The sequence below is a fragment of the Tamandua tetradactyla genome, chromosome 24 (assembly GCF_023851605.1).
Source record: "Tamandua tetradactyla isolate mTamTet1 chromosome 24, mTamTet1.pri, whole genome shotgun sequence".
Taxonomy (NCBI): domain Eukaryota; kingdom Metazoa; phylum Chordata; class Mammalia; order Pilosa; family Myrmecophagidae; genus Tamandua; species Tamandua tetradactyla.
Window position 1 is genome coordinate 30,611,189 of NC_135350.1, and position 24,418 is coordinate 30,635,606.

The window sequence follows — 24,418 nt, forward strand, 5'->3', positions numbered from 1 at the left end:
ACCCTAAAAGATAGGCACTGCTAGTACCCATTTTACAGATGAAGAAATGTAGGCACCTATACTTGCTCATTATCAGTCAGCTAGTTATTGGAAATGCTAAGAATTTAACCCAGACAGTCTGCCATTAGAACCCACCCTCTTGCCACATATCGCTATAACTCTTGCTATGGGAAAACTGAAGAGAGCGAAGAAGACATTTTAACATGACAGGCAAAGTCTCCATAGAAATAAGAAATGGTCATTTTTGCCAAAGTCTTTGCCAAAAGATCTATCAGACTATCTAAGACAGGTCTTATTGGCTAGAGGTTTAGAAGCAGCTCCATTGGCAGAATGATGGAAAGTTAGAATTGAAGAGATCTTTGAAACCATCTAATAAAAATATTCCACAGATAACGCAACTGAGATATGCAAAGATCACCTGACCTGCTCAGGGTCAAATCGTGTTTTGACCACAGCCACAGTGTGCATGTGTTTGCTCATGTGTGCCTGTGTCCCACTTGGCACCAGTGCTAAAAATTCCCCTGAAATATGATTTCTTATTATTAATTTAGTAAGGGAAGAGGTTTTCTTCTTCCCAGGGTGTTGGCTGTTGGAGTTTGCATTAACGTTCTAATCCATTCACTTTCCTTTTGTCTAGCCTTTGCTTATTCTCCCCACCTATTCTTACATTTCTCCTTCATCATTGCTTCTGGGGTCCACAACCTAGCTACCCAGAGAAAGGCAAAAATAAAAAACATAAAAGAATTAAAAATCATAGCAGTTGAGTCCTTACACATGCTGTTAAGAATTTGGAAAACATGTCATTGGTTCTACCATCACTTTGAGCATCTGAAAAATTTGTGGCGTGTTATTTCTGGGAGACTTTTACCAGGTATCATCTCATCACCCCTTACATACTCAGCCTTGCCAACCTCCAAATGCGCTCAAAGAAAGCACTACTGAAGAACGAGTTTTCATTGAGCTTTTAGCTTCTGTTCCACTGCAGAGAAGTCATAGGTGCCCAGTGAATAAAGCAGCGTGCGTGGCGCTGATAAGCCCAAGAGAGCAGCGGGTTGGGGCACTGCAAAAGCTTCATGCCTTCTTCCCCACGGAGAGGACTTCAGCTAGAGCCCGCAAGTGGCTTAATCAACCGCGAGACCCAAAGTCGTAGAGCAAGTCCAGTCCCAGCGAGTCTGGCTCAGGGTCTGCCAGCTCCGTGGAGAGAGTGGCAGGCGGCAAGGCTGAGCGCCACTAGATTCAGCCAAGTGGCCTGGGGTGCGCCCGCTGCACTCCCGGAGCCCAGGTCTGGCGCACGGCAGGAGGCAGGCGCGCTCCCATCCTCCGCAGCCGGCTCTTCCAGCAGCTCTCTAATGTCCAGGCTTCCGCGAGTAGAGCAAGCGGTCTCCACCTCCGGCTCCGGGCGCGCATCCCTCTCTAACTCTGCTTACATAACGCGGGCGGGCGCGCTCCCGCCGCCGCTTTCAACCCCAGCGGAGTTGGGCTGCGCCCTCCACTCCTCCTCCAAAGCTCGTCACGCTGCCGACCGTGCGCCCCATACTAGGAGGTGACACTCCTTGGCCACCCAGCAGCGGCAGCAGAGACGCCTTTGCGCCGGCGTGAGAACGCTGAGATTGGTGAGGGGAGCGCCCCACGGTACCCAAGCTCCCTCCCTCCGCTTCCTCCTCCTCCCCCCCCCCCCCCCCCCCCCGCCAACCCGGGCGCCAGTGTGTGTTCCGCACAGGCGAGGGGACCCTGAGAGCAGTCCAGGCTCGGCGCTCGGCGGAGCTGCGGCTACTCCTGCTGCTGGGGGGTGCGGCCGAGGTGGCCGCCTTGTGCCTCCCCGGACTTCCCAAGTGGAAGCAGAGCAGCCACTCGCGGGAGACCCCAGTTAGAAGACTCCAGGAAAGAGGGACCTTCAAACTCCTCTTCAGCGTCTCCTCTCCCCCCCGCTTTGGGCCCCTGCCCTTGGAGAAAGTGTAGTGTGGCTCTTGGTTATCTTTATTTCTTCTGACTGCTTGGCGGTGTACGGAATCATCTGCTGCCCAGTGAGGGCTCTCCGCTGTTCGCGCGTCTCTCGGTGTCGTTCCCCCGGGCACACCTCTGTCGACGATGAGGAAAGGTCTGCGGGCGACAGCGGCCCGCTGCGGACTGGGACTGGGATACATGCTGCAAATGCTTGTGCTACCTGCCCTGGCCCTGCTCAGCGCCAGCACCGGCTCGGCCGCTCAAGGTAAGGGGGTCCGCCAGGCTCCGTGGCCACCTCCCTTCACTTCTTCCTTCCCTCCTTCTCCCCCCACCCCCTTCCTGGTTTTCCAGGCTTCGCCCTCTTGCCCTCAACTGGAAACCACTCTGAATTCCACTTTACCAACTAGTCAAGAAGCTTTGGTTGTTCTTATTTGTTTTAAAATATCTTCCAAGATGGACATGGAGTGTGAACATGCATCTGTCTCTGGGCATGTGGTGTCTTGCGTGTCTTTTGCACTCTCTGCTCGGCCCCCGCGTGTGGTATATTGTTCACGCAGAGGTCTGGAGAGAGTCCTCTGGTGCGAGTGGCTGTGTGGCATTCAGAGATACACCCTGATGCTCACGGTGCGCAGAGGCTCCCCGAGCTGTGCCACATCTGGGGTTGTGGGATCTCCGGTGCGCCTCTGTGCACGCCAGACGCCCAAAGGCGCTATGCTAAAGAAATACGTCCATTACCGCCATACACCGACAAACGCCCGGGCCCTTGGGCTGCTGCTCAGGGTGCAGAGAGACCGACACATTGCCCACTCAAGCCCGTGTCCTTCTGCGGCAGGCCCCGGGACGTGAAAGTCTCCGCACTCTTACACGCTCTGCGACACCCTCCAACCATGAGATGGAGAAACTTAACCCAGAGATCTAGGGAGATCTAGGTTGTTCAAACAAATCCGAAACTCTTCAGGAAGCTCGCCAGTTTGCAACTCTGACATTTTAATTTAACGTGTCGGGGCCTTAAAAGAAGTATTTGGGCCCTGGGCAAAGGCGGGTTGGGAGCAGAGTGTGCGGGAGTTGGGAGTGGGTAAGGAGGAGAGGAGACACAGGGACTGATCGCCGGTCTCCCTTCTTTTCCCTCGCGACTGAAGTGGTAGCGGCGGCTCTCAGCCCTTGCAAGCATGGAAAGCTAAGTAGAAAGGAGAGGGGCAGTGAAGCGCCAACGCTGCCTCCTCCAGCATCTCTCTGAAGTCCCTTCGCCTAGCCGAGTGCCCACCTGGGTCTTTCCGCTTCTGTGATGGTCGCTGGCTCAGTGGAGACAGCACATCTTTTCCTGGGAGTGTGGAGGAAGCTTGTGCAGCAGCCGGCGGCAATTCGCGAAGTTACCCCCGCCCCCTATTCTCGGTCACACTTTCTTCTTTCCAAAATCGGAGGACGGAGGAGGCGCGGCAGTAGCCCCAGCTCCCCCGGTGACGCTTAGCCACTCTGGCTTTTCCGGGCTCTGTTCCCTCTAATCTGCGAGAAACGCTGGGGGCGGGGGCGTCGGTAGTGGAGCCGCTGGCTGGGCGAAGGCGAGTGTGGTCCGGGCGGGAAGGTGTGTGATTAGCAAGGCTTTGTAAATTAGCGATAGCTACTTCGGGAGTAAATTTAACTGCTGCCCCTCTAAGTGGCCACGCTCATAAATCCATCCTTTCCTTCTCGCCAGAAGCCTCCCACCCGGGAGCTTCTGCCCTGCTCCCCCGCCCCCGCACACTGCCAGCGTTTCATGCCTGCCCATTTTACAAAGAAGTCTCCAGTTCCAGTGAGAATCATATGAGCTTTTTTGTAGGTTTCTTGAAATTAGGTTAGAAATACTCAGGGCAGCAGCCTCGGGTGCTCAGAACTGGAGGTATTTGGAAGCTTAAATGAGCAACCTGATGAATAGTTGTGGAATCAACTCCCTGTAGAATTCTCCTACTGTTATTGGGCGCACAAAGGACTGAGCCGTGATTGGGGGGAGGGAGGGCTGTGTGAGAGAACTGTTTGGGGAAAGGACAAGTTAAAGTTCCAAAGATGCCAAACAGTAGATAAGATCCCTGCTGAGCACTTACAACAGCCAAATTAAAAAGACTGGGTAGAAGGGGAAAAAAAGATCAATACAGATAATCAAACAGGAGATTGTAAATGGATTAATACTGAAAGAAGTGAGAAGAAAAGACAGAGAGTTAGAGAGATTGAAAATTTGCCTCTTGCACTTTTATTTTCTTCGTATAGACCAGGCAAGCCAAAGATTGAGGATTGAACCTGCTCTTCTGATCTTAAGGGGAAAAAGAAAATGCACATTCTGTTGGGTGTGTGAATTTCAGTGTAGTTCTTCTCCGTTTAGTTTATTTAGTTCCTTCAGTTCTTGGTGAATAAAACTCTTCATTTATGTTTGAATCTTATGATCTATAAAATGCACTATTCCATCATTATTATCTGTGTTGTCCTCCATTCTCAAGAATTCCAGCTCTTTCTGTGTTGTCTGTTAGGTTTCAAAGAAATAAAAAGCACCAGAGTCTAATATCAGCTGCTAGCAGCACTACTCTAATCCATTCCCCACCCCACCCCCATCCTGTTTACTGTTGAACTACTAGTGCAATCGGTATCACACATTTTATAATGGCCTGGTCCTCAGATTTCCTTTTCTTTCTAATTTCTTCTCCCTTCCCTCTCTTTGGATTAGAACCCTGGGACAATAAAAGATGCTGCTACTTCCTCAGGTATCGTTTTCATGTGTTGAGGACTTAAAGAAGGGAACGATTTATTTTTATGAAGGGAAGCACATGTGTTATTAAGATGAAAAAGTTGATTTAAACACTTTACAATGAGGAGAAGGTTTTATTCTGTTGTTGAAGTACTGGGGAAATTAGAAGTTCTTAAAAATGTGTCTCTTCTTAGATAGCCAAGAAAACAACAGATGTTTGAGATAAAAAAGAAAAGAAAAAACAGAATGAGTCTTATTTTTGAGGGTACTGAGTTTTGTAACTGTGGTTTAAAGAAAGATAGCAATCATTTAAAACAGGTCCTTGGGAAATTCTCCAAGCTTTCGGCAACAATTTTTTTCTTTCGGGCTATGTCCTAATTGTTTCATTCAGAGTTGCTGGGAACTCCTAGCTCCAGGGAATTTGTGGTGCTTCTGACTTCCAAGAATGAAAGATTTTACTAGGGAAAGGGAGTATATATATGTGTGTGTGTGTGTGTGTGTGTGTTTGTGTGTGTGTGTGTGTGTGTGTGTGTGCATGTGTGAATGGGTGTTTGATCATTTGTGCCTCAGAATTACTGCACTCTTGTTTTATAAATGCATGCTAGTTCTGGACTACACAGCAATGATATGCTGCTTTTCTAGCACCAACTAGTGTTATGAGTGTTAACACCACCAAATTCCCAACAGAAAATTTCTGAAGACTCTAATTATAGTGAGAGAATTTTCAATTATCTTAATTATAATGCTTTTAAAAAACAAGTAATATACTTTGTCCTACAAAAGAATAAAAATGACTTGCACTCATCTTTTAATATATTTTGGACAAATAGACAATTGGCATTAAAGACAATTGAACTTTGCTACAATTCTACTATATACTTTTCCTTTTTAGGAGCAGAGAAAAAAAATTCATGAATTCACATTAGGAAACAGTGTTAAGGAAAAGAAGTCTATCTTTGTTTAGAGAAAAATCTTCTGGTGTTCTAGCGTAGATAATACTTTAAAAGGCCTCACTCATTAAAAAGCCTCACTCAGAGAATAACTTTTCAGGAACTTGCGAAGAGAATCATTAAATTATAACAGACATTTATTGACTCTCTGGCCTCCTGTGTTTCTAATATTGGAGAGTCACAATTAAAGAAGATGCGCTCCTCCAGCACTTCCCATTATAGTTTGGGAGCCTGTTATTCTATCAGAATTCATTCTTATTTGTTTTAAGGCAAACCCCCTAAGGCATTGAACTAGGCATCAACTCTACTAGGCATCAACTTTACTAAGCAAACCCTCTTAGTTTATTCAGAATTATTGTTGAGACTTAAAAATAAATGTTCTCTAATGCATGCTAGATTCTCCAATTAGTGCAAACAACCAGAGTGTGCTCTATTAGGCCTTAACTGCGCTTAACAATTTTCTGATTTAGGTCATGGCTTTTTCGGAGCAGCAGAGGGAGTCACTCTCAGTAGAAACATTAAAATTACAGGCTGCAACCACTTCAGGGAAATAATGGGACGAGTGAGGGAGAGGGTCTTGAGAGGCTCTTGCCATGCAGTATTAGGCCACATCTTTCTTCATTTTGAGTTTTGTATTTGTGACAGTTAAAAACAATCTTGTTCATACTTTCCTACAAGTTAAACACTTATTAGATCATTGGGATAAAGTATTAGCCCAAGGTATAGAGGTCAAGTTTGTAAACAATTATTGAGCACTTATATCCCAGAATCTGTGCTGTGTGTTAGGGACACAGTATTGACCAAGACAGTTTCAGCCTTCAAGGAAGGCAGACTTACAGACATCTAATAATTCACTGTTTGAAATATAACAGTGGTGTATGTATGGTACTTTCTGAGTTCAAATGTTCAGACAGCAAACCCTGGTCAGGCTTTGGCTCTAGCGGGATTGCTGGTGGAGGCTCCAGAATTTCTACACAGAGGGATTTAAGGGCAGCAATTTGGTTAGAAGCGGATATTCTTGAAGCTGTGTTTGCATTATTACTGTGTTTTACTTCACCTTAATATATATTTGGTCTGGCTTTGGGGAGGTGCAAGCTAAAGTCTGCTAGTGAGTGTGTACCCACTCTTTGAGTACAGGATAGTGATTTCCAATGCTTCTAAGCCTGCCCCACACTACTTCTTAGCTGTGTGACCATGGGGATTTGGTTAACTTCTCTGTGCCTCAATTTCCCCACCTGTAAAGTGGGGATAATATTCACCATAGATCATACTAGGATTGAGCAAATTAATACATATAAAGTATTCAGAGTAGTGCCCTGAACATAGGGAGCAAATATTATTCTTTGGCTTCTCTCGCTATAAACCACTGGATAAGAAATCTAGAAGTTAAAGAAATTAAATGCCACTGACTTTGCACTAAGCGGTGATTGCTGCAGACTGACACTGCTTCTCCAGAGGTGACAAGTGGAGCTGCCTGAGGAGATGCTCTGAAGGAAACCTGGTGCATGCTACACACTCCTGAGCGGTACCTCATTGAACAGCCTGTGGGAATCTCTCCCTTTCCTAGACACGTTGCTCTTGGGAACATGAACCTAAGACCAATAAATATGACGTGTTCAGTCAATGTCAGTGCTGGTTACAAGGTCTACCCTTGATTTTCTGCCTTTACAAAGAAGATTGAAAGATAACTTTTCATAAATCCATAAACACTTCTGTGGGGGGGAAATATTTCAAGATCCAAATTTTCTGATAAGGACTTGGGGAAAATCAACCCTTTATGGAAATATCACCAATTTTTCTTTAAAGGAAAATTGACCCAAATGTGTGGTCACAATAACATCATTGAATACATGTTAAAATAACACAAAGAAACAGAAAAAGAGGTTGGCTTGAAGGCTAAGCAAATTAATTCTTTCTGTTATTCAAATTATCTTGCAATTGATAGTTTGAGTGTTATAATATAGAATATCATAGATAATCTAAGTGATACATATATTTTGAAATTTTTATACTTAATTACTTTATTAATTGTTTAATAATTATTGCAATGTGTTTGCATGTTTGTTGCAAATGTTGCTCTCAGGCATACCCTTTGATAGAACAAGAGATTTGTGAGGCCTGTTATGTTACTTAGAATTAAGACACATCTTTCACCTGCAAAATTGTCATTCTGCTTTTATTATTGATTATCTGGTACTGCAATGACAGAGTCGCCAATTTCTCTCTCTCTCTTTTAACCCGACTTCTTATACCTATCTGTGGACTTGTCTTTGATTTCATTTTTTATTTGGGTCTATCATTGCTTATGTATCTGTGAAGGAGAGTTACATAAATTGTAGACCTCAAGGATGTTTTATGCACAGAAATTCAGTGCTATCATCTTTTATGCTACTTCTTTGAAGTCAAGTAAGTTTGCCTTGAGCAATATTAAAACACCAGTGTCTCCTTTTTATAGTTCTTAAAATAAAATCCAATAACTGAATAATTTATTATTCCTCTTATTCTAAATATAATTTGGGAAGAGTGCAACAAAAACCACTTTACAATAATACTTTTGGGAACTAACAAAATCAGAAATAGCAAATTTTTTAAATCCTTTTTACCTGATTGTTAGAAGCTGTTGAAAGAATTTCGGCCTTTTCATCAAACATATACTATGCTTCAAATACTCGTATTCTTTATTTAGAAAATATTGAGCTACAATTTAAAAAGTAAAAATAAAAAAGTTTTCACTTCTTCAAAAGTTTCTCATTTTGAACACTGCTGTCCCTGGAAGAATTACTGTCATAGAAATATTTAATGAGGGCTTGAAATACACAGAAGAATGTCTCCAGATTTAGTTGATACTTAAAGCATACCTAGCTTTCTACATGGAGTGTATAGTGTTAAACTTTATGGAGACAATTCAATCAAAGTTATAACTTAGAAAGAGAACTATAGCTTTAAAAGTGCCAAATATGCAAATATTTGCCCTATGTCAGTATACCTTTTGATAGCAGTGAGCAGTGATTCAAAAGTGCTTTGTATGGCAAAAGTAAGTATAATGTCTGAAAAATCCAGTGTTTGGGGAATACCCTCTTTTAATAAACAATCAACCATATCTCATTGCCAAGAAGGTAATGGAAAGTGAGAGACAGAAAGGGAGCCAGATGAGACCTTATTATAATGACGTGAATGTTAGGGTTTTTATTTAAAATACCAGGGCTCAAAATGATCATGTTAACAGATGATACTGATTAATCAAATTTAACTCCAGAGTTACCAGTCTTATTTGTTTTAAAATGTTGTAAGGAGAGGGGCTTTTACCTTCATTAATCATTTTGTCATGTGGATCCTGTGGCTAGTTTAATTTCTCAGCAATTATGAGAGCTATAAAATGCCTCCCATAGATGAGTATGGATTATGTCCTTTTCTACCTCTGGATGTTAAGTAACAGAAACCCCTCATTGCATTTAACAAGTTTATTGATGAATGCTAACATTTTTCAGTTTTTGTCAATGTCTTAATTGATTATTTAATCATGCACTGCTTGAACTCAAGTATAATTTATTAAGCCTTCTCTTTTGTTTTTCTATTCAGAAGGAAAACCTTATATATGAAATTCCTTTCCAATAAAAACAGATTAGTGGTTGCATATTAAAATGCATCGGCAGTCCAGTTATAAGCCAGATATATCCATGAATAGAAATGGGCTTTTTCAAAACTTAATGTGTAGAATATGCAATATTTAATATTTACAAAATTTAAGGTATAATAATATACAATATTAGAGAGTAATATAGAAGTAAAGTGTATTAGTTGTATAGGAGAATTACCATTTGAAATTAATTCATAATATACATTCTATTAGACAGAAGTTAAATGTAAAATGATAGTGTATATGGTATAACGATATCTATTTATAATTATGTGATTAGAATTATGTGTAAATTATGTGAATACAGGGTGAATTACATTAATAAATTTAGGGTTTGGGCTAAAGGGAACAATTTTGTACTGTTTTATACTTTATGTATTGTCATGTTTGTAACTTGAATTCATATTAATATTTTAAGTCATTCAAATATCTTTTTGGAATTTAGAGACCCTAAAAGTCCTTTTAAGAACCAGATCAAACAATACTCTTTAACAAAATGATATTTACTAACTTTTACAGAATCTAAAATGATGGCCAGCAACAAAAGGACTGATGTCATTGCTTGTTCTAACATAGGTGATTTTTCAGAGACCTGTGTTATCTCTAATTAAAACCCAAAGAAATAACCCAATTACTACCACCATCTCCAACCACAGAAACTTAAGATGGCAAGACATGGTAAATAATGGTTATTTCACACTGAGTATTATGTCGATGTGCAATATGTTGACATTTGAATTTTGCTTTTTCATAAAGGGAAAATGATATATTTTCTCTTCCAAGAAATAAAGAGTTTGCCAAATAGTCATATTGTAGCCGCCCGTTGGAAGTGTTCAAGTTTAGCAAGCAGTAATCTTGGAGTCATTCTAAATAAAACAGCAATTATGTCGCCTGTCATTTTCCTGACCCACTTCCCTTCTTTCTTGTGGATTTCCATAAGATGATGAAAGCATACGTTTAAAAATGTGTTAGGTAGGGATCAAATCCAAAGATTGAAAGAGGCTATGAGACATTTTACCCCTGGCCTATCTTACATAACCAACAGAGCCTACAGCTTGGTGGAACAGAAGTCCATTTCAGTGCTAACTGCTCTCAGAAGCTGAGGGAAAAGAGGCATGCTCAAATGATTTATTGTTTGTGCTGTCGGGAATAGAGACCCCAGATTAGTATTCCATCATAATATTATTCAACAGGCCCCTCAGTTGGAACTTTTATCTAAGTAAAGGCTTGACTTTCACCTATCTCAACGTAATAGCAAGAGAACTTGGAACATATGGGTAAAGTAATTGAGAGAACTTCCAAAGACAAACCTAACAAAATGTAATCTTAAGACGCAAATAATGCATTTCCTCAAGAGTAACACATTTAATTTCATCATTATTATATAATTGATTTAACAGTGAAGGGTGTGTTTCAGTTGGGGTGGTTTATTTCATTTCCAGGCCAGAAACAAGAGAGTCCTGAAGAGTAGGACTGGGATTCAATTCCTTATTTACTGACAAGTAGCACAGTGTCAGGCCCAGAGCAGGTGACAGGAATGACTGTGAAATATATTGATTTTTAAAAGAGAAATTATCTTACCTGTAACATCGTTGCTTTGCAAATCACATATTTTCTAAAAACTCCAAATCTTCAAGAACATGTCATTCATTTGAAGTTTATGTAGCAGTTTCTATTATAATTTCATATAATAATTTTGAAATCCTTATGGATATTTGAAGCAGCAAGTCCTACACGAAACACATCATTCTCATGAAGTATTAAAGAAAATTATCCTTGTTAAACAGTTTTCATCTGCCCGGTCTTAACATACTTAAACTGAGTAAATTATGGAATCAAACAGGTTGATAATAAAGTGGAAGGTTTTGGAGAGTGGATACTTATGGAGCTGTGTGCCCACTTGGGTATTTAGTTGAGACTTACTTGCTTATAACATGTGCGTCTGAATATAATAGCTGTCATTTTCATAGGGGACGATAGCTCCATTTCTTAGCTCCACTTAAATTCAGATGGAATTTTAAACTTTTCAGGCACATGGTGTATATTTTACTCGAGTTAAATTTGGATTTTATTTGGGCCTACTTGGGCAAAATATACTTGTTTGAGGAATCAAGACTTAAATCAGCGGCCTATCAAGACTTAAATCAGCTGCCTATCCTGGAATATACAATTAGTCCTTCAGTTGGTCTTTATAAAATACATTACATTTCCTGAACTATTCTTTAAATATTGTCCTTAATAACAATACCAATGTTAGTTTTTGAATGTCTTTGCTTTATTAAAAATTGAGTAGTATTCTCTTTAGATTTATATGGGACTAATGTCCCAGAAAAAAGTTTACTCCAGTGAAGTTTTATCTTTAATGTATTACCACATATTTTCTAAAAATGTTGACAATCTCTATTTCCTTATAGACTGATTGAAATGTATGTATTAAATTTTTAAATTTCTATTCATACAAACACTGATTCATTTTTCTATATGGAATTATAAAAAGCACAGTGAAGAAAGTTATAGTTGACTTGCTGTAACAGGATGAAAAAAGTAGATGAATGCTTAGGAAAAGTTTTCACAATAGTTAAGCTTTCCCAGTGGAGGGGAAAAAATCAGTTTATTGGATTTATTAGAAATGCTCACGTGGAAAATATACATGCCATTTTTTATTGACTTAAATAACTATAGGATTATTTCCTAGGAAGGCATTTCCAGGCAGACTCTTAATGAAATGAAGAATTACAAGGAGGAGATGAATAGTTCAACAATTCCCTGTGAGCATATAAATGCTTGGACAAAGTGTGCGTATGTATTCCTTTTTTTGTTTTAGGAGTGAAAGTTCATTTTCATACAGTCTAGACAATATCCTTAAAATAATACAAGAGGACCAATCAAACAAATGAAAGAAAGCATTTTTGCTTATAAAACAGATTCATAAAGGTATTCATTGGAGAGGAAATCATTTCTGATGATTTTTAACTATAAAGTTGTATCTTATTTTTTTGCAAAACATCACCATGTTCTTGGCAAGTTGCTAATTCATTTCCGTAGTGCACAGTAGAGATGCTTCTACCTCATTAGTACAATGGCTTTTGTGAAAGAACAAGTTTTCTCCTGTCATCTGTGTGACAGAGACTGGCGGATCTCTGTTTCTGCTGGTTTATTTCAATGGCATGGTAGAGAGCTTCTGTTGTTTTCCTATACAGTGGACTATAATTTGTTGGCCAAAGTAGAATGTTGACTTTCACGTGTGCACAAGTAAAATCTTCCAACCCCCAGCACAGCTCCTTCTCTGGGTATTCTCTAGACACAGCTCCTTCTCTGGGTACTCTCTAGAAGACAGCATCTTCCCCTAGGGTTTGACACCACTTCCCTGGTAAGCAACCTGCAGAAGGCTGGATTTTATGTGGGCAGATCCTAGAAAAGACCACAATCATGTTGTTCTACCCAGACCAGAATTCCGTGATGACTTGTTTCAATTACCAAATAGAATTTTATTCCCAGGTTGAGAAATTCTTAGTTTTCTAGGAATCCTTCAGGTGCCACATAGGCGACTGTTTTTCCGGGTTTATCCATTGCATCCATTTAAAGCTTTATTCAAATGAGCAAGGATAAAGTTAAATGAGAAGTAAAAAAGGTTGTTATTAATGGGAGAAAAGACACAATTTCAGTCAGGATATAGGGATTATATGCTTCTTTATTTATATTCAATATTGTATTAAAATGAGGGTTAATATATAAATGTTTGTGACATACCACACACAAACATATATTGATTATTGCCATACATTTCCATATCACTTGACATTTTTGAATTAGGATTTTTAAAGTACATAAATCAATTCTACTGTTAAGAAAACTCCTTTGTATGTTCTGTATCGTGCATAGACCATGGATCAGTGATACCAGATTTTCATAGCAAAATGTGCAGTGCTTTGCTAAGACTGACAAAAATAAATAGTAATAATGCCTCACAAGTTTTACTATTACAAGTCTAAATGCTAATGAAGAAGGTTGCCTGTTTAATGCTGAGTTGCAAGGTTAAAAAGAGGGTCTTAAAGATAACAGCAGATTCCAGGGTCCTTATGTTTGTTTTACATTCAGTGACAGTCACTAAATCAGGGAAAAGAATGTTCAAACAACGCACTTGAGGAAAAGTGATTTTTATAGAAAGGAGCCATTTCTGCTAATAGCCAGTAACTGCTCATAACCCCTCTGACATTAAAAGTCCATTAGCTAAGCCCAGTTTAAATAGCAGCTGATGCAGTGTCAGCTAAATGTACATTGGAATTTTTTTTCCATATACTGCAGTAAGAGCAGTTTCTATATATTTCTCTAAAATTGTATGCACTAAGTAAAACAAATGTCATTTGATAGTGGTGGCTGTGCTGCTAATAAACAGGCAGAGCTTTGTGATGAAACAAAAGTAACAGTCTGTATAACAAGATAGAAAGTAGTGATGATGGTTTTAAAATGGAGCCTTTGAGAAAAATCATATGGAGAAGCTTAAATTGACATCCAGAAAAAGATGTTTCCATAGAGTTACATATTAACGTGCAGAACTCTGAGAAATTCATTTAAAGTGAAGTGATTTTTTTTTATTGGCTGCAGTATTTAGTTTTCCAGAGTATTTGGAAAACAGTGGGAGACCCCCTCCGTAGGACACTGTTATGTGTATTAATGAGGGGAGTGACTAGGGGATTGAGAAAAAAGAACAACTGAAAACAGAGGTTTAAGTTTATATATGTGTTAATCATTTAAACATGATTGCTATTGCAATATTTTTGAAACCAATATGATGTATTAGTGTGTTGGATGAAATGTAAAGTTGACAGTATTCATATTATCTAGTCATCCCCCCATAAAGGGTATTTAAATATACATTTTTAAAATATTTTCCCATCTCCATTTTAATCCTCGGAAAGGCGAGACGTTCTACTGAAAATTATATGAGAATGCAAGGATCTTTACTAAGTCATCTTAAAGTAGTCTCTAAAACAGATCGTGTTCTGTAACTGTGAGGGCATTGTGGAGACAAACTGAGGGTTGTTCAGTAACCTAATGTGTGAGTTGAGAACAGAGTAGTAATTAATCAGTGGCTATCATGCTCACACCACTATGAAATATTACGAGGACCCCCAGGCTGACCACCCCCTCACTATTATCAGACCATTAGTGAAACCCTGTGCAAGTAACTAGGAGAGGCCCTGCTTACGAATATGCCCTGAATATTTTGTGCCTGAGCTTTGTGCAGATTTTCACAAAGGTCACTTGAGTTCTCATCACAATTTCCTGTATTCAGAATTGTCTCTTCAGCTCTCTAACTTGAGACATTGACTCTTTTCTTTTATTTATCTGTTTGTTTGTTTACATATTTTTTAAAAGGTATCTACTTTTCTCTAGATGATAAAAACAAACCCTCATACACCTGCATTTGTTGAACAGGAAAAAAATAAAGGAAAAGAAAGAAAAAAAGAGAAAGGAAAAGAAAAGAAAAAAGAAAACAACTGTTATTTAACCATAATGGGGTATCAGAGAGCTCCCTTTTATGTTCACAGATTTTCATACAAATATTTCTGAATAAAATCAAGATATACTCTTTGGTGTTGTTAAGTGTATTAATTAAATTTAAGCCACTGTAAACGCTGGTTTTGAATGAATTGGGAGCTTGCATTGACAGGCTTGCTGCAATTAAATTACTAACCAGAATCCCATTTACTAACATATTTCATGAGAGACTTGATGATTAATCTCATCTTTAGTATGTAACTCGAACATTAATAACACATGGAAATAGGTCTCAGCTCAAGCAGTGAGCTTTGATTTTTAATTCTAAACTCACTTTGGTTTTTCATACAAAAACATCTGTAAAAAGTGACTTTTCCCTTTCTATTGCATAAAACATAATTCCTTTTTCATGATGAAAAAGGATGTCATTGTATTTTGTGTACACAGTGCATTTTTACACTTTTATACAAGTATTATGAAACAGTTGAAAATACCAAGATGAGACTAGACTGATTGAAATAGGACAATTATTACATTAGAATTTGGAATAGTGCTTGGCAAAAATTACCCTGCAATATTAATTAACTTACTTTCTTATATAACTTTACAAGTTATTCTTTTTTTGATTTCGTAACTGTTCAAAGAATTAGGTTTTGAAAACTATTTAGTGGACCCAGTATCGATTATGGTTTGGTCCTAACTTGAATCTGTGTTCCTTTATGCTCACACAACTTTTCTTAAACTAAACTTTAATAATGTCCATTCTTTAATGCGACTATTATGACTATTATGACTATTTAGAATAGTGAATAATTTAGATCCCTCTCTTTCTTTTTGCCAGTTTAACATTGTCTTTCTGTTATTGCTAGGAAATTAAAAATGTGTCAAATGTATTCTTGCATGTGTGTGTGTGCATGCATGCACGCGTGTGTGTGTTTGGATCTGATAATTTTTGGATACAGGAAATTAATCAAAATTGATTATCTAAAAAATATTATTGTGTAAAACCAAGATTTTTTCTGTGTGAACTGTGTGCTCAAATACTGAGACTTTTTATACATCTCTTGGTAAACGTGAAAAAACTGTACTAAACTCTATGCTAGCAAATTGCAAAAAAGTTAAAAATCTCTTGGTTCACATCACATTTGCAAGTAGAGTGTCAGAATAGAAATAGCACTTACATCATAGAATTGTCATGGAGATGAACAGGGTTCTCCAAAGTGAGGGACTGAGAGTAATGCCTGGTACACATGAGCCCTCTGTGCACCTTTGCAGTTGCTGCTGTTGGTGCTTTATTGTCATTATTTAAGTCTGTGCTATACAACTATTTTCACTAGGCATCGTCATGAAAATAATTAGAGATATCGCGAGAACGGAAGGATGGTGTTCAACAGGGAATTGCACCAGGTGGAAGGATGCCGTAAAGACCAACAAAAGCATATTGTTCGACAGTGAATTTTTTAAAAAGAAATTGGTAGATTTTTAAAATCACACGTGGTTAGGTTCTGAAGCTTTAATTGTACAATGAAACTCACTGGAAAAATCACACACGTTTATTTCAGGTTTATGGATAAAAAAAGTTTATGTGATTTCTTTTTTTTTTTTTATGCCGATTTCTGAATCTAAAATACATTCCATTAAAACAAGTACCTGATGAAGCTCAATGAAAAAAAATACTGTATGTTTTTCTGTACACTGGCTATACTTATAAAGACAGACGTAAATAAAAAAAGCAGGAAAGAACAATTAGCAAATTCTTCATTTTTGAACTTTTTCTAGAGAGATAGAAAGAATTTACCGTCTTCATTAAATAGCAGAAATTTTAACACACCAGAGCATTTACTGATCCTAGAGAAAGAGCTGATTTTATTAAACTGAAATTTCCAAGCAAGATCAAAGTTCTTACATGTGCGATGGACATATTTATACAAAAAAAGCAGCTAATTAGATACCCAAATTTAAACATATGAGATATTTTGTGACTGATATACTGTCATTAATAAAGTATTTTTCAAATAGACAAGTTAATGAGCAAGCTGTAACTGAACTCTTAGCTCCTCATAGTCAGGCACGTATTGATGGCATATAAGGGAAAGGGAGAAAAAGAATCCCCACATCATAGTTCTGATTGAAAGAAGTTCTGCAGTGTGTATTTCTAAAATGAAAGTGCATATTCCTTAAGTAATCATTTTATTTTGAAAAAACATGGACATAGAAAACTTTTCCAGTCACAAAGAATATTCAGTCTTATAATTTTTCTCTCCCACGATATTAAAAAATCTCTTTAGTTCTTTTATTTTATATTCTTTAAAATACTTCGCTTTAAAATTTAAAAAGACATACTATAAAAACCTTTACTCCAAAAATGTTTCAACTTGATGGAATGAACATTGCCCAAAATAATGCAATTGTGGATCTGTACCAAACATAATGTAAAGATGCATTCATGAAATAAACAAGGGTAACTCATTCACCATAATAGGAAGATGCCCACCCAGGGCCCCCTTAAAGAGGCCCATCGAAGGCTGATCCATTTGTGATTTTTTTTTTTTTTTTTTTTTTACAAAAAGCAGTGTTTAGCCGTCTTTATCTTTTATCCCCAGCCTTCCTCCCCAACCTCACCAAGTACAGTGCTCTAGGGAACATTCCACTCTTTTAAAAGGAAAAATTAACGAGAATTCTGGAATCAGCCATGTGGTTTTTAGTCCCTACATAATTATGGAAATCTCTTATCTTTATAGGATCTTATTCATTTAAGGAATCCAACAGAAGCAAGTAGAATGTTTGTAATGATTGATTAAACTGCATATTTGAGGTTTTATGCTTTATAGAACATTTGGTTTGTAGTATTTTTCTTTGAAGATTTCCATGGAAAAACATACACATACAACCTCTGAAAAGATGAGACTGTTCTTATAATCCCTTCTTCTTAGCTATACCTGTGTTTTATTTTTTCTTTCTAAGAAAAGGAAGCATCTCAAAATATTAATTTCACCACATTATATTGTCTTCAGAAGTTCTGTTATGTGGTGACAAACATTTTTGGTAAAAATTGATATGAACAATATCTAATTGTGCCAGAATGGATGTTTTTTGGTGCTTTTTTGGTTGGCATGGGGCAGGGTGGTAGAGAGGAGCAATTAGGAAGCCAGCATTTTAAAACAAAGTAAAAAGTAAATTATTTTTTGCAAGTTTTCTGTATCTTTGTATTCACAAACATTGAAGCATATTCCAACATTTGCTGTTTTATCAGAAAATATTACATATATTCCCCAAATGCTTTTCACATCAGCCCATTTTTCTTTATTCTACATCTTAACTGGATCATGAAACCGACTCCTCCAGCTTACTGTCCTGTCCCACTTGCTTCTATTCTCTGTCTCTTTGCCCAACAAGTAAGTACTAAGAGTCGGCAAGGAATACAGATCTTTGGAATGGTGACGATGACTGCACGTTTTGTTCCCACCCAGGTAACACACAGTAGAAGGGCTGTCTGTGAGTTCTCATGGGGGTGGCGTTAGTGCGTCTTTCCAGGCTCCTCACCACCCACATGGAGGGCTCTTGGATGGAGTTGCTGAGTGTGACATTGTAGAAAGTGAGGACGATGTAACCGTCTCTTAGGTCCTGGCTAAAAGGCCATTCTCCTTACCCTTCTCTTAGAACTCCATTCTTAACCTCAGAAACTGCCCTATAATTTGGAGGTTTTAAGTAACGAGAAACTTGGATTCTCTTGTAGTTGAAGCAAATAAAGCCCAGTCGATGGATGGGTGAGCGGTGTGACCACAATGGGGTTCTAACTGGTCTGATCAAGTGGCCTAAAGACAAAATGAGGATTGACCGCGGGTTACATGTCAGACAGTGCCCCAGTGATGCCAGAGTGAACCTTTCTCATTCCTTTAATCGTAGAAATCTAACATATGGAATATTGCTAAAATAAAATGACTTTCAAGCAGGTGATGGAATTTTGTGTCATATCGAGATTATTGTTGTGTCAAGAATTAATTACAGATGATTCCCTCTTATTTATTTCTACAATAAACAGGTCTTTTCAGGATTTAATTGCATGAGTGTTTGTTGGGAGGGTGGATGGTGGGGAGGGCAGGTACAATAAAATAAGTCAGTTTGGGGTGTACATTGAATACTTTTATACACTATAATTGACTATTGTCTGAAGGTTCTTCTGGCAAGACCACAGTCCTTTGGGTAGAATATTTTGTTTTTTAGACAAAAAGAGATAGTATAAAATGAAACATATCATTATGAAGTATGATTGAATCATGTATTCTCTTAAGCACTTTTAAGGTGAGCAAAAATATGTTATAGATTATGCTATACTCTCAGCAAATAGGAAGTTATAGCAAGTAACTGCTTCTTCTTTAAGACCTCAGTAAACACAGACCTAAGTTGCTCTGAATAATTACCCCAGAGAGCTACGCAGTGGTCTTTACTGGTAGTTGCTTGTAATCAAGCAGCCTGGATCTTGCCTTGACATAAAGCAGAGGAAGTGGTTAAGAGACAGACCTGTAATTACCAGCAGCAGGTGCCCACAATGGAATGCCAGAGAGATGTTTGAAGAGGCAAATATTACTTTAGGAAACTAGACTTCAAGACTGTCAATTAGGACCAAAAGACGTCAAAGTAAAAACTGGCTGGAGAGCAGGCAGTATTAAAAGCATATTTCTTTGGAAACAAAAGCGATTGTAATAAGTTTCTCCAATGCAAAGTAACCTCTTCCTCCAGATGCTGAAATCCTATTAGGATATGAAATCCAAAACAAGACTGAACACCATTTTCAGAAAAGGATGAGTGGATGACATTAGACAATTTTTGGTTGTTAAAAGGTTTATTGAGGATGGGCCACAGTGGCTCAGCAGGCAGAGCTCTCGCCTGCCATTCCAGAGACCCGGGTTCAATTCCCGGTGCCTGCCCATGCAAAAAAGAAGTGAGTAAAAGGTTTCATGAGGAGGTAAACAAAATGTATAGCACTTTATTTTGATAAATATCAGGCGAATACATTAAATGGATGACAAGTTAGTTTCTTCATTTTTTTTTTTCTGACATGGGCAGGCTCCAGGAATAGTTTCCTTTTTAAAAATAGGTTTCATACCTTCAAAGAGCATCAAATTATTTATTTCATTACCAGAAAGGTATATATAAACATTTTGTATTTCAGTTACAGAACTTAACAGTGTTCCCAAGTGCAGTTTTTAGGTTGAAGAATAAAAATGAAAGAAATCCAATATCTAATGAAAACCGAAACCTTCGAATACATTTTAAAGTTTATGATATATTAATTTACTAGACATGCATCATTTGTCAATTGTCGCATTCACCATTTAGTGCTAACATTTTTCGATTTTTACCTTTTCTAAAAGGAAGAAAATATTACCATTTTTTCTAAGCAATTCTCATAAAGAATAATGAGCCATGCAATAATGTATATGCAATAAAACTCAAGTTATAAAAGAAATATTAAACTTAGAGTAATGATGCCAGTTCAGCTTTTAGAAATGCACTTAGCAAAGTTGTTTTGATTGTGCACTATTTCAATGTTTTTCTTTTATCTTAAGCTATACACAGAAGGCCATGGTTTATATTAGCTTATAGGAAATTCTGCTGTGCTGCCTAGATAAATTAAAGAAATCTGACAAAACATGATTGCCTTGGTAGTTTTCTACACTTTTGAATGGATAATTTTCTTTTTCTTTCTTTTCTAAGTGAGGATACTCTGCTTTTTTTTCTGTTGTGGGAGTGAGTGAACCTCATGGAACTGAACACCTCCTAATGGAGAGAGGAGTTAGAATATATCTGTATGACCCCATTCATTCTCATTTGTGCTTAGCACATATTTTAGGGGAATATTTGTTTTCCTGACCGCTGCTAAGCATATATTTATAACTATGAAAACAAATGGAGAAGTCAGTCATTCACTGTGTTTGCCAGAAATGCCTTTAGCTCCCACAGTAGTTATATGTTAAGATCTTGCCCTACTTAAAAGGAAGACATAAGATTTATTCTGGAAATTTACCAGACAGACCTGCCCTCAAAAATGTGAAGGAAAAGATCTCTGTAGCTAAATTAAAATAAACTTAAGTCACACTTGACGCATTACCCTTAAGATAACTCCATCTAAAAATATGTGAAAGTTGCAGAGGGTCTCAGGTCTTGTTTAAAGAGGACACCAAATATGGAAGAGAGATTCAAGAATTACCTACAAGTGAATGGATAAGGAAAAAGGGAAGGGAGATAATTTTTATGATTTGCCATGTATTCTTCATATTTCGACTTATTTGAGGTTCTCTTTCTCTAGATTGCCAAGTAAATTAAGCTAAGCCTGACATTAAGGCTGGTAATTTATAGAGGTGTAACAAAGCATCCAAATGGTTGCCAACATTTTCACTGGCAAAGTTTAGATGGAGGATAAAGATGTGACTAGAGCTGGTAGCAGCAGAAGTTAGAGTTATCTAACTATTTTCACAGAAAGTATATTTTCTCAAACCATGGCTCAGTTTAGCTTTTTCTTTTTTTTAACAGAAGACAAAAATCCAAGAAAGCTGAATTTAATTCAGTTCAGAAAGTATCAATTGCTATTTTCCGTAGAGAAAAGTGAGGTAACAGTATGCTGCCTGCCTTCATGAAACTTAGAATCTCATTAGGGGGCGGGCCAAGGTGGCACAGCTGGCAGAGTTCTAGCCTACCGTGCTGGAGACCTGGGTACAATTCCTGGTGCCTGCCCATGCAAAAAAAAAAAAAAAAAAAAACCTCTTTAGGAGGGGGTGTGAGAGTAGTCCAGTGGTGGAATTCTCGCCTGCCATGCGGGAGACCCGGGTTCGATTCCCGGCCCATGCACTTCCCAAAACACACAAATAAAGAACCAACAAAAACAAACAAACAAAAAATGCAACAAATGGTGCTGCAATAATGGGATACTCACATGGAAAAAGAATGAAATGTGGCCCTACCGTACAGCATACAAAAGAAAATCTCATTAGGAAAATAAAATAAAACAGATAAATTATATAAAACTGCAAGATGGCAAATTAACATACAATGAAGAGAGGTAAAAGGAGTGGTAAATGTTTGTTACTAGAGCTTTCTGTTGGATTAAACCCTCAGCCAGTCTTGAGACAGGAATAAAATAGTGTCTCTTATTCCTTTTTATAAGTACAGCTCTCATTTAATTTAGAGAAGCCACTGAAAATATTTTGTTATAGCTTGCAAGATTCTGCTCCCTCTTTGTCTCTTCCCGTTCTCTTTCCCCTTCAATTTCGAGAGCAATTCTTCCCTTGGGTTTCTATTAACAGCACTTATGTTTGCCTTGAAGTGAGGAGTTATACAGAGACTCAGTTTCTGATTTCTTGAGTCGATCTTTGACTTTGCTCTCCCAGGCTCCATTACATTTCTATAGTGCTAAATGAGTCTCCAATCCAAATTTAGCTGTTTTATTACATACTCTGTAGCTAAGCCACTTTAGGCCAGACATTACCGCATCGCTCAGCAACAAAATGTAAGTGTGTCAAGTTGTGCAGGTTTGTTGTTTCCTTTTAAATACAGTTTTACATGTTTTAATGCTTGTTTGGATTTTGAGTAATGGTCGCCTTGATGCGTTGATGTTTAGAAAGTGATGTCAGTGCTGGAAGGTAGAGGATTGCGATGTGGGATATTTCCCCTAGTCTTTAAAGGAGATATTAAGGGGATGGAGGACCTGTTGTATGAATCTCTGTGGGTAAGAAAATTGAGCATAAGCAACCTTAAGAAGGACTTCAAAGTCAATTGTACCAGCTTCCATAATTACCTAAAATTATCTGGGTAACTCTAAATTGAAAGGGCCAGAGTGATTTATAGGAATGATTCTGAAAGTTAGGTTTTTACATTCAAAGCATGAGAATGTTTTGCCTTCCTTTTTTTTTTTTTTTTTGCAAAAGATAGTATAGAGATAATTACTTAAAAATTTGTTCATGGAGTTCTATGCTCCTTAGTTCTCCCTTTGGTAAAGGCATTTTAACTTTTTCTTATGCCTTTTATCATTTGGGGGAGATAAATGCATTGCTAGAGGACACAGTGTATAATATACCAATGAATATTTTTCCAGTATTAGAAATGTGGGTGTCAAAAACAAAAACGTGGAGTGCGGCAGGTTAGAAAATGACTGTCCTCAAAGCCATGCATGGGGTAGGCTCTTATTAAAAGTTTCTGAATTGATTGCATCAAAGGTACACAGAAAGAAACTTCATATTTTCCTTAATAAGAAAATTACTCTGCATTCTCTCAAATCAAGTCTGCCTAAGTCTTAAAAAATCGCATTTTTCTCAACTGGCACACTAATTTTAAGTCTACGAAAATAGATAATTCATTTTTTCCCAAAGTATATGCAAATAATTATCACAAATGCAATTATAAATATTTTACCATGCCAAATGTATATTCATATGTATATACACATATCTATATATCCATTGTATATTCATATACACACACACATATCATATATATATATATATATATACATTATTGTTGATTGTCATTCTATCACAGGGAAATGTCCCTAATCATGACCCATTTCCTTTGAGAAGCTCTGTCAACACATTGATTTTGGTATAACAAAAATTGTAGTAGCCACTCAACAGCAAAACCCAATGCAGAGAAAAACCTTGTCAGTAACCTCAAAAAAAAAAAGTTTTATTTTGAAATCATTCCAAACTTACAGGACAATTTCAATAATAATGAAATAATAAAAAGCTCATACGGAGAACTCTAACATGTTTCTGACCCAGAAAGCCAAATTTAAATTTTAACATTTTGCCACATTTGCTGCATCATTGTCAGTTGTCTTTTACAATCTCATCCTAGTTGATTTCTAACTCAGACTATATTGAAATTCAACTGAATAGGCTGAAATGGCTTTTTGGATCAAAAAGAAGTAATGTTTCCAAACAAGTATATTGGACATAGGCAATATGTATTTTTTTTTATAGTTATATGTGTTTGTGTTTTTAAAAATCCTTAGCTCATGGATGTGAGAATTGCATGAGATTATTAAAATAGTACTTATCGTGGATGAGAATTTTGATGATATACTTTGATTTCAATGTGTTTCACAACTTTTTATCATGTGGAATTTACAAAAGTTACTTGATTAACAATTTATAAATGAAGAAGACAAAAATAATAGAAAATGATTAAGTTCCAACATGGGTTTCGCAAACTTACACGAGTATACATTAGAATTTGTGAAATATGAATCATTACAAAGCAGATACAGTTTACATCATTACTTGAGCATTCACCAGTATTTTATCGAGAAGAATGAACTTGGGGAAATGGTCATATTTACTCAGCAGAAGGCCAGAAACCAGGGGAGGGCATTCTCAAAATTGTTGCTATTATGTGTGTCATACTTCCTTGCGGCATTTGAGCTTCCAAATGTATCCCATCAACTCTGTGTGCAGTGTTTCTTTTTATTTGTGACAGAGGCACGTGGAGAGAGGACTTTCTCCGATTCAGCCAGGCTTCAGTGACCCACTAATTTGGTATCATTTTTTTTTAAAGGAACACATGAAAAGCCAAAACCCACATGAGGATCTGACCTACTTTGTATTCAGAAACTTGGCCCACCCAGAACATACATTTTACAGATGAGACAGCAGACCCCCATAGAGCCCAAAGTTCACA

The 24,418-nt window shown here is 37.8% G+C and overlaps 1 protein-coding gene across 3 annotated transcripts in view; it reads left to right on the plus strand.

Moving 5' to 3' along the window:
* The first annotated feature begins 1,733 nt into the window (after positions 1–1,733).
* Positions 1,734–24,418, plus strand: part of UNC5C (unc-5 netrin receptor C) — a 381,478-nt gene continuing 358,793 nt past the window's right edge. For all 3 annotated transcript variants that reach the window (XM_077142813.1, XM_077142815.1, XM_077142826.1), the window contains exon 1: positions 1,734–2,209. In XM_077142813.1, coding sequence (XP_076998928.1) covers positions 2,089–2,209 — 121 coding nt within the window. In that variant the 5' untranslated portion in view covers positions 1,734–2,088. The remainder of the gene's footprint in view (positions 2,210–24,418) is intronic.